Consider the following 11,277-nt stretch of genomic DNA (forward strand, 5'->3'; position numbering starts at 1 on the left):
ATCATGCAGAACAGAAGAAGTAGCTGGGGGTGGTGGGAAGAAAGCCTGCGCCAGTGCTGCACTTTTTTCTTCATTGGTATCAGCTGTAGTGTTGTCCGGGCGTCGCAGTGTGGGGATCCTCAAGAGGCCTCCGTCGCCCACCACTGCTGTGAGGTACTTGTTGGCTGTCCAGATTTCATTGCCATCGATCTCTTCAAGCCAATTGATCCAGTGTTCTTTCTTGACTTGCTTGATGGTTTCTGAGTATTGGTTCCTCTTGACGCGGTGTTCCTCGTGGCTAGGATGGTCAGTGTCAAATCTCGACTTGTAGGATAGGTGACTTAGTTTCGCGACTTCCCGACGTAGGATGGTCAGGTCATTGGTCCACCAACACTTGGAATGGGGGTTTGGCTTCGATTTTGGGACATGTCGTGCCATAGTATTCTGGATTGAGGTCATGAGAGCGTGGGCTGCCCTTTGGAATTCCTCGTCAGTAACGAGCGGTTGAGCTGGGGGTAGTTTGTCCAATTCAGTGGCCAGGTGTTCATTGAACTCATCCCAGTCCGTCTCGGTGAGGTTGGGTGCGGAGAATTGCGTCATGGGGTATATGGCATGGAAGTATGGGGATGAGACAGTGTTCTTCAGTGAGTTAATATGGGGCTCTTGTAAAGCTACTATGTCCCAGTCACAGGCTATCGGGCTATTAAGGAGGGAGTGCTGTGCCGTAAGTGAGGCATTGAGATTTTGTTGCCATACGTGTATTCAAGTCGGTGTATTATTCTGGTGTTCAGACATTAGAGGGAGGGGGGGACCGGGGGGATGCTGTGAGTGTAGGAGTAGGGGTTGAAGGTGGCAGGATGTTTTTGGATGCTTGGGATTCTGTGTTGGAGTCCCAAGTGCTGGTGGTGGTGATGGGGATTGAGTTTGAATCTGTTGAAGTAGGTGCTTGGAATCCTCGGTGACCAGGATGGAATGGTGCTCCCCAAGCATGATATCCTCTGATTGGGCGCTGAGGTTCAAATGGGATGTTCGTCTGACAGAGGTTGGGATGGGGGTAGTCCATTGGTTGTGGTGGTGCTGGCTTGTGATAAGGGGCTGGTTGTGGGGGGAGCATTACCTGGGTCCATGAGTTGTCAGTGGGGAAGAATGGCATAGAGTTTTCGGGGTTCTTAGTGTCTATGCCTGCACATTTAGATTCAAATTTGGGGCATTTCCTGTCCCAACTGGTGTGCTCTTGAGAGTCACAGCTTATGCAGTAGAAGGTGTGATATGCATTGCAGTCATTCGTGCGGTGACTTTTCCCACATGTGCCGCAGACGTCGCATGGGGCTTGGCAGTCTCGTGCGATATGTCCCCAGAGTTGGCAGCATATGCATCATACTGGCTCCCGTTTGTCTTTTCGAGGATGCAACTTCTCTTGACCAATGTAGATGCCGTCCTGGAGAGTGTTGTTGGCTGAGTGGGGGTCCGCAAAGTGGAAAATCGCATGTGCGACTCATTGCTATGGCGATCTGCAGAGTCGAGGCTTGATCCAGTTAGCTGATTCAATGGTGCCTGCAGTCATACTATTCTCTTCCTCAACTGTATGTAACCAAGCTGATTCTTCGACGCTAGAAGTGATAGGTAAGAATGGGACAATAATAGAGAAACACCTCCCTTTGATGGTGGCAGGTATTCTGAGAGCAGAGGTTATCTTGAGTTGGTTTCTGGTACCCTAATCCATGTAGCAGCTTCTGTGGAGGTAAGTTCCACTATTAGACCTCTATTGCGAAGGCGTGTGATTGCCTTGATTTGAATAGTTGGCATGTCGTCCAATTCAGTTGCTGTGAATGCTAGTTTCATTTTGGTCACTATGTCTACTGAAGTTATGTCGGGTGCAAATAGGGCTTGACCCGGAGCTGGATTGAATATGATTTGCCGGTCTCTTGTGGATGCGCGAATAAGCGCTGCCGAGATTGGGGTCGGGGTCTGTGCACTTTGTTGGGCGACCACACTGTATGACTTCGAGGTTGCCGGTTGAATTGCACTGGGGGGAGGGGTTAGTGAATCTATAGTGTTTTTAACATCGGTGATACTGCTTAATATGGCATCAGCTGCGAGCTCAGCACATGTGGCAGTGTTAAGACCGTGCTCAGGGGTAAAGCGGAGTCTGAGGGGCTTGGCTTCAGCTCGTGCGCTGCGCCCCTTACCCGAGTTCGTGCCCCTAATTTTGGAATGTAGTCCGACACGAGTTCTATGGGTTCCAACAGGACGTCAGAGCGGAGGTCCTCTGAAGGAGGACCAATGGACTACTAGGTGAGCATGGGAAAGTCGGGCGGGGGTTGTTCCGCCCGACAGGAGGGAGGTGGGAGACTACTGCGGTCAGAACCAACAGTAGCAGCGGAGCAGAAGGAACTGCTTGGACAAAGTCCAAAGCAGAGCAGAACAGAGGGGATGGATGCGAGAGTGCGGGGTCTAGTTCTGATGCACAGGAAGTCGGGTGAGCGGAGGGACAGAGGGACAGGGGAATGGGGGAATGGGGGAGCAGGGGAACAAGGGAACGGGGGAATGGAGGAGCAGGGGAACGGAGGAGCGGAGGATCAGAGGATGGCCAACCTAGGGAGTCAATCCCCTAGGCTGGCTTAACTGGAGTTGACTAGGATCAGGCCCAAGTCAAAGAACAGAAGAGCAGGGCTTAGAAAAGGTAATATTCAGACTGAGTATCTACAGACAAATGTACATAAGTTTATATACTCTAAGTGATGAGCATAGCATAGCAGAAGGCTATGTGCTGAGTGTACAGGATTACTAGAGGATGACTGAGACATAAGAGAATCAGGCTTGGAGAACAATATGTACGCGACAGATCAATAATCGCTAGGGTATAGGAATTACCGGTGATCTGAAAAGCGGAACTATGATACTAAACGGGGATAGGACCAGTTGAGTGGTTCCTAGTCTAGGAGTTGACTGGTGAGGCGGTCGGACAGACTAATAGTTGGGTGGGACAAGACGAGCGGAACTGAGCAGGTCAGAAAAGCAGAGGGAGTAGGAGTAGGATTGGGCGGACCAATAGGGCGGAGGAGCAGAACCCCAGATAAGGTTGGATGGACAGGGTATGGTGTTGGAGGACATAGGGGTAGTGTCGGAAAAGCGGAACTGGGTTGGGCGGAGGTAGCAGGGCTAATCCTGCTGAGATGCACTTCGTGCATTTTTCAGGGAAGGAGGAATGAGTGGACGGGGAAACAGGGGGTCAGACCGGGGGTGGGGATGTTCACAGGTGGTATTGGGGGTGCTCGGATCCGGTATATGACAGGCAGCTGCAGACACAGATGAGTTGTCTTCCTTCGAGTTTTCTTCTATGACTGTCTTGAATTTCACAATTGCGTCAACATTTGATTTGGTTGTCTCCAAGGCCGTTAAGATATTCGTGACTTGGGGTGAGATAGCCGCAATGACATGGGATGATAGCATATTCAAGAGGTCTGCCACTAGTTGGGCTGAGAGGGAGGTCGAGAGGGAGTCCATTAATTGCTGGATGGATGGTGCTGCTTCTGGTCTGGTTTTGATGCCATCTTCCAATATCAGAGCTACTGCCCTAAGTCCTTCTATGGCGGTGCAGGGGATACCTGTGTATTGGGTGATATGGAGGATTGTTAAGGTCGTGCTCAAGGGAGAGGTTACTCAAAGGGCTTCGGCTTCAGCTCGTGCACTGTGCCCCTTACCCGAGTACGTGCCCTTAATTTCCGGTGGGCAGAGGGGAAGTCCGACGGAAGTCCGGGGAGTTCCGGAGGACAAACATCAGTGGAGTTCGGTGGAACTCCGGAAGACTATGTGGGGACAGAGTAAGGCTACTATGGAAATCCGGAGTAGAAACAGAACAGAGGTTAGACTACCCTAAGGTAGAGCTGGAGGATTAGTCCTAAGGTTTAACCTCTAAGACTCAGAGGTGGACAAGAGGTGAGACTCAAGTCCGGAGATTTACAGGAATGAGCAGAACTAAGATGATTTTTGAACTGAGGAGTTCCGGAGTATTACAGGGGTTTATATACTGTAGGTATCATGTAAGTAAATCAGTCAGCAAAGGTAAGGGCTATGTACAAAGCATATGGAAAGTCTATTAGTAAGTGTAACGGATCAAAGCAGTGAAGTTGGAAATGAAGTAAGAATGGACGGATCAGTAGGCATAGCAGAATAGGACATAACCAGTAACTGGAGCTATAGCTAATCTAAAAGGAGTTAGGGGTGAGTGCGGAGATGACGGTGGAGCACCGGGCGGAGTAGCAGGATGGAGGACTGGACTTTAATGAAGTAGATCCGGAATTCTGGATCCGGAGGTACGGGATATGACAAGGATTGTGAGTATTAAGTTTTCATTTGACATAGGTTTGCCTGATTGGTGGAATGGGGACTTCTCTAGAAAAGCAATGCCGCTTTCTGTTAAGGTCGTGCTCAAGGGAGAGGTCACTCAAAGGGCTTCAGCTTCAGCTCGTGTGCTGCGCCCCTTACCCGAGTACGTGCCCTTAATTTCCGGGGGATAGAGGGGAAGTCCGACAGAAGTCCAGGGAATTCCGGAGGACAGAAGTCAGTGGAGTTCGGCAGAACTCCAGAAGACTTATATGGGGATGGAGTAAGGCTACTATGGAAGTCTGGAGTAGAAACAGAACAGAGGTTAGACTACCCTAAGGTAGAGCCAGAGAAGTAGTCCTAAGGTTTAACCCCTAAGACTCAGAGATGGACAAGAGATGAGACTCAAGTCTGGAGATTGCAGGAATGAGCAGAACTAAGATGATTTTTGAACTGAGGAGTTCCGGAGTATTACAGGGGTTTATATACTGTAGGTATCATGTAAGTAAATCAGTCAGCAAAGGTAAGGGCTATGTACAAAGCATGTGGAAAGTCTATTAGTAAGTGTAACGGATCAAAGCAGTGAAGTTGGAAATGAAGTAAGAATGGACAGATCAGTAAGCATAGTGGAATAGGACATAACCAGTAACCGGAGCAATAGCTAATCTAAAAGGAGTTAGGGGTGAGTGCGGAGATGAAGGCAGAGTGCCGGGCAGAATAGTAAGACGGAGAACCGGACTTCAATGAAGTGGATCCGGAATTCCGGATCTGGAGGTACGGGATATGACACTTTCTTTGTCTCTGACTTCATAGTCCTGTAACAATATTTCATCTTTTGGCAGCATCAGAGAGACTGTATTACGGTGGGACATTCTAATTTTGTTGGTTGGGGTAGGGGCCCAAGCGTTTGGTGCACCAGTTCCTGTAGGTGTTGGACGCATCTTTGCAGAGGCTAGAGTCATTGGAGTTGACAGTAGGGGCTGTTGGGACTTGTCCGAAGGGTTTTTTGTAGGGTTGCAAGGGGCCTGTGAGGCGTCAGTGATGCCTGGTGCACTGATGGGCGCAGTACTGGATTCCGAAGTTTTGGGGTCCTAGTCGGGGTGCCACTTGGTAACAGACCAAGGAGCGATGACTTGTTTGTCTAGCTCCTGCAGCCACGCAGGCATGGGCACCCCCCAAATCCCGCCAACTCATCAACAATTCCGTCCCAGCTCAAAATGCACTACCCTATCTCCCTCTTCCTCCCCTTCCTTCATCCTCTAACCACTCACCAAATGCCAAGTGTTTCTTCTGTGGAGGACCTCATGTTATGCATACCTGTTCCACGGCCGGAGAATACTTGCGTGCAGGACAGATTATCTGCGACGGGTCATACTTTGCATACCCTGATCATTCGCGCATACAACAATAAGGAAATGAGATCTTCAAACAGGTTATTGACGTGCAATATGCCTCTCCTCACCCATCAACACCTGCCACAGGATCCAACTCAATTGTCCTTGAGAATCCTTGATGGGAGCCCACCTCACCACCTATCCTATCGGACATCCCCAGCTCCACCTTCATCACAGAATTGTACTTTTTGCAGTGCGACCCTGTTATCGAAAACCATGCAGTCATTGTAACTGTTGAAGAAGTCAACAAGCAGACAGCTTCACCAAGCTCGGAGTACCCATGCCCACCATGACACTCTTGGCTAATGCACTCAAAGCAGCCAGCCTACCTCTACTTCAGATCAAACATGCAACTCCATTGCAAGAAATCCGCGTCACGCTAAATGGGACCCATTCAGAGTTAGGATTGCTGGATGAAGGATCAGAAATTGTTGTGATTCGAGAGGACATTTGGAGGAAGACGAACACACCAATCAACCAAGATGTGCAGATGTGGATGCAGACTGCTAATGGAGGATCGCAAGAGATGGGAGGTTGCCTAGAGATGTTGGAAATAGACGTAGGTGGGATCAAGACATGGGCAAATGCTTATGTAGTACCAAATGCCCCATACCGCTTACTCCTGGGACGACCTTGGCAACGACTCGTACATAGGGAACTGCATGGGTAAACCCATGGGTATGGACAGTCGTACCTGTACCTGTACCTGGAGATATACCTGTACCCGTGGTGTGGGCACGGGTTTTACTACAGGTATCAACATAACAGACCTGGGGTATTACCCACAAGGGGTATACCCGCAGGTCACTATGAAGAGCATTGTAATGAATAGTACTACTAGGATACTAACAACAAATGTAATACTATTCTACCTGGATTCTGTCCCAACTGTCATATACCTGATCCGACCGCTCCAATATCAATATCCGCCCCGCTTTCCGACAACCTCCGCTCCATCTATTCCTCTGCTCCGTCCAACCATCATCCGCATCCGCCCCTACACTTCCGCTCGACCGCCCAACTGGTCCCCTTCCATAACAACTCCATTCAACTGGACCTCTTTCCCCTTTTAGATATATACTTTCCCCTTCGGTACATAGACCCTTACTTCCAGATCACCGGTAATTCCTATTACCGCTCGATCACTGATCCGACGTGTACATATTGATATCCGCTCCAACTTATGTCTTCACCTGTGTAAGTACTTACAAATTATATCCTTGGTACATAGCTTTACAACATAGTTATCCTGGTCACTGCCTCATACATAGAAGTATATAACATATCATGTACTTAAATATTTTCCCCAGTCTTAATATTACTTGTCTTCTCACAGTTACCTCTTGTGAGAATTCTCAGTAGGACCTTGCCTCCTCTGGACACAAGTCTCAACTTGTTGTCACCTCCGACCCTCCGACCCTCCGCTCCGACTTAGAGCCGTGCTCTAAGTGTTCCCCTTATTTCTCTGCCCCTATCAATATTCCCCTTGTCCCTTTTCCCATCCTCCGCCTTCCCTGCTCCTACCAAACACTCCCCCTGCCCCTATCTACCCTCCGCATCACTCCCTGCCTTCTCTGCTCCGCTCCTAGTCAGCCCGCCACTAGTAGCTCTTACTTCCTGACCCTCAAAGCAGACCTAAGCGGTCCACTTGTCCTATCGTCAGACAACATTGGACCTGCTCCAAATTTGGGGCATGTACTCGGCTAAGGGTGCAGTGCAAGAGCTGAAGCCAAGCCCTGACCCCTCTGCCTCCTGAGCTGGCATGGTACCTAACAGGACATCAGAATGGGGGTCCTCTGAAGGAGGACCAACGGACTACTTGGTGAGTGTAGGAAAGTCGGGCGGGGGTTGTTTTGCCCGACAGGAGAGAGGTTGAAGGCTACTGAGTCAGAACCAACAGTAGAAGCAGAGTGGAAAGGACTGCTCGGACAAAGTCTGAAGCAGAGCTGAACAAAGGGGACAGATGTAACAGGGTGTTGGGATCAGTTCCGACATGTGGGAAAGGCAGCCAATGCACAGGGAGTCGGAGGAACGGAGGAACGGAGGACGAGGAACGGAGGAACGGAGGAACGGAGGAACGGAGGAACGGAGGAACGGAGGAACGGAGGAACGGAGGAACGGAGGAACGGAGGAACGGAGGAACGGAGGAACGGAGGAACGGAGGAACGGAGGAACGGAGGAACGGAGGAACGGAGGAACGGAGGAACGGAGGAACGGAGGAACGGAGGAACGGAGGAACGGAGAACGGAGGAACGGAGGAACGGAGGAACGGAGGAACGGAGGAACGGAGGAACGGAGGAACGGAGGAAGGAGGAACGGAGGAACGGAGGAACGGAGGAACGGAGGAACGGAGGAACGGAGGAACGGAGGAACGGAGGAACGGAGGAACGGAGGAACGGAGGAACGGAGGAACGGAGGAACGGAGGAACGGAGGAACGGAGGAACGGAGGAACGGAGGAACGGAGGAACGGAGGAACGGAGGAACGGCCAACCTAGGGATTGAATTCCCTAGGTCAGCAAACAGGAGTTGACTTGGGTTAAGCCTAAGTCAAGGAGCAGGAGAGCAGGGCTTAGAAAAGGTAAGATTCAGACTAAAGATCTACAGACAGATGTACATATGTTTATATACTCTAAGTAAGTAACATAGCATAGCAGAAGGCTATGTGCTGAGTGTACAGAATTACTAGAAGGATGACTGAGACATACAAGAAAAGGCTCGGAGAACAGTGTGTACATGTTAGGTACCGTGCTGGGCTCAAGAAGTGGAGGGGTCAGGGCTTGGCTTCAGCTCTTGCGCTGTGCCCTTAGCTGAGTACGTGCCCTGAATTTGGAGCAGGTCCAACATTGTCTGACGATAGGACGAGTGGACCACTTAGGTCCGCTTTGAGGGTCGGGAGGTAAGAGCTACTAGCAGAGGACCGACTAGGAGCGGAGCGGAGAGGATGGAGGGTAATGGGGAGGGTGGAGAGGAGCAGGGGGAATACTTGATAGGAGCGGAGGAGGCAGAGGATAATGCAGAGGGCAGAAAGGAGCAGGGGGAATACTTGATAGGGGCAGAGAAGTAGAGAGAAGACTTAGAGCACGGCTCTAAGTCGGAGTGGAGGGTCAGAGGTGACAACAAGGTGAAACTTGTGTCTAGAGGAGGCAAGGTCCTACTGAGAATTTTCACAAGTAGTAACTGCAAGACAAGTAATATTAAGACTGGGGAAAATATCTAAGTACAGGATATGTTATATACTTCTATGTATGAGGCAGTGATCAGGATAACTATGTTGTAAAGCTATGTACCAAGGATATAGTTTGTAAGTACTTTACACAGGCGAAGACATAAGTCGGAGTGGATATTGATATGTACGCGTCAGATCAGTGATCGAGCAGTAATAGGAATTACCGGTGATCCAGAAGTAAGGGTCTATGTACTGAAGGGGGAAGTATATATCTAAAAGGGGAAAGCAGATCCAGTTGAATGGAGATGTTTATGAAAGGGGACCGGTTGGGCGGTCGAGCAGAAGCATAGAAGCGGAATGCGGACTGTGATTGGATGGAGCGGAGGATGGATGGAGCAGAGGTGGTCGGAAAGTGGAGCGGATATCAATATCAGAGCAGTCAGATCAGGTATATGACAGCCTGCTTCTTTGCGCCCTGATGTGCCACCACCACCTGCAACTGAGCTCACGGTTCCGGCACCCCCTCCCACTCAACTTCCCCATCCCGCTTCTGACCCTATGCCTTTTGGCTCCTTGGATACACCTCCCATTCGCCGCTCTGCCTGTGCCCCCATCCCATCTGAATGTTGCTGTGCTGCTAATGGTATACCCTATGTGCCTGCTGCTCAGCACACCATCTTAGCCTCAATGGTGGCTACCAAACACTTGCAGGCCCTTGAGCACACTTCTTCTGACAGTTTACCAGATCTTGCACTGTCTGCTGATGCCACTGATGCAGAACGAAAGGACCTTGAAGCTGAAATTGCCTACCTCACTGAGGTGTTTGCTGTCATGCCTGATGACTTCAAACACGAGCACCCCACTGACCCCACCACCTATGCTGAGGCTATGGGATCTGAGCATGCAGAACAATGGACTGGCGCCATACAAGAGGAATTTGCCTCGCTCTGTGACCTTGGTGTCTATAAGCTCATCCCTCACTCTACTGTTCCTGCTGGCTGAAAGGTGATGAAGGGCCATCCTGTATTTAAACTAAAGCACGATCAGAATGGGGCACCTGCTTGTTTCAAAGCTTGGTATGTCTGTCGTGGCTACTCTGCCATTTGGGGGCAGGACTACACCAAAACCTCTGCACCTACTGCCCGTCTAGGGAACCACACATCAGGAAAAACTATATCTCTATATAGAGGACCATCCTCTATATAGCCCCAATAGCACACCACAGCTCTATACAGTCTATGGCAAGCTATCACAGCACTATAGACCAGTATAGACATCATGAAAGTCTATATATTACCATAAAGTTTGGTAAGTGTATTTAGAAGTAAAACATTTCAACAACTATAGACCCCAGTAGACCGTGGGAACTTTTTTCGATGAAAACCAAAGTTGTAGTCCTTGTCTAGGGAAGTCTATCCATAGTCTTATGACTTCAATAGGTTGAGATCCTAGTGAGTTATAAGGAAAATACTCGAAATTGAAGGGTTCAAGAAAGCAACTTGACCATGGGAACTTTTTTTGATTAAATCAAAGTTGTAGTCCTTGTCAAGGGAAGTCTATCCATAGTCTAATGACTTCAATAGGTCAAGATCTTAGTGAGTTATAAGGAAAATACTTGGAATTGAAGGGTTCAAAAGTGTTAAGGTACACCTTATTTATGTAAGCAAAAATGCGAAAATTCACCTTATGTGTATTCAAAATCCTAATGCTAACAGTCAATTTCATTGTCTTTTTCTTACTGTCATAATCCTAGTCCTATTAACCAAAAACTCGAAAATTCACCAAGTCTTGTGTTGTGGCTTTGTTTGGCACTGCTTATGTAAGCAAAAATGCGGTCAACCAACAAGTCTTTTCCCATTCTTTCCTTCCCCCCCCACTGCCCCCTCATTAGATTATCTTCCATATTTTTCTTACAATTTTCGAGTTTTTGCCTCTCTTCTCTTCTTCTTGCTTCTCTATCCTTCTCTTGGTGTTGATGTTGTTGGTGCTGGTACTGGTGCTGGTGCTTTGAACTCTGGTAAGTCTCCCTCCATAATTTTCGCATTTTTGACTATTTGACTAATCTTTTTTCTAACCCTCTCCTTCTAGCTCTCTTCCCTCCTGCTCCTCCTCCCCCCAACTATTTTCGCATTTTTGACCATTTGGCAAGTCTTTTCTCTGACTCTCACTTCCTCCTGTCTGATCCTCTCCTTCTAGCTCCCTTCCCTCCTTCCCTCGAGAATTTTCGCAATTTTCACTATTTGGTAAGTCTTTCTTTTTTTTGTATTCATCTTTCCTCTCTGATTCTTCCTTCTAGTTCTCTTGCCTCTTCCTCCTGTAATTTTCGCATTTTTGCCTGTTTTGTAGTTATTAGTTTACATGTATTGTAGTAGTTGAAATATAATTTGGAATTTTCGCTTTTTTTTAATTTT

At 48.8% G+C, this 11,277-nt stretch overlaps 2 protein-coding genes across 2 annotated transcripts; one reads left to right on the plus strand and one right to left on the minus strand.

The window, feature by feature from the left end:
- Positions 1-579: 579 nt before the first annotated feature.
- EDB91DRAFT_1023216 (uncharacterized protein) lies at positions 580-741 on the minus strand (the record flags this gene model as incomplete). Its single annotated transcript, XM_041312598.1, has 1 exon — positions 580-741. A coding segment is annotated over one exon (162 nt), but the record flags the coding sequence as incomplete, so codon positions are not given.
- A 2,578-nt stretch (positions 742-3,319) lies between these two features.
- Positions 3,320-3,859, plus strand: EDB91DRAFT_1257155 (uncharacterized protein; the record flags this gene model as incomplete). Its single annotated transcript, XM_041324280.1, has 1 exon — positions 3,320-3,859. One exon carries the CDS (start codon positions 3,320-3,322, stop codon positions 3,857-3,859), a length of 540 nt encoding a protein of 179 aa, XP_041168838.1.
- Between the last annotated feature and the right edge of the window lie 7,418 nt (positions 3,860-11,277).

This window comes from Suillus paluster, assembly GCF_016628075.1.
Source record: "Suillus paluster strain FC165 chromosome Unknown EDB91scaffold_251, whole genome shotgun sequence".
NCBI lineage: Eukaryota > Fungi > Basidiomycota > Agaricomycetes > Boletales > Suillaceae > Suillus > Suillus paluster.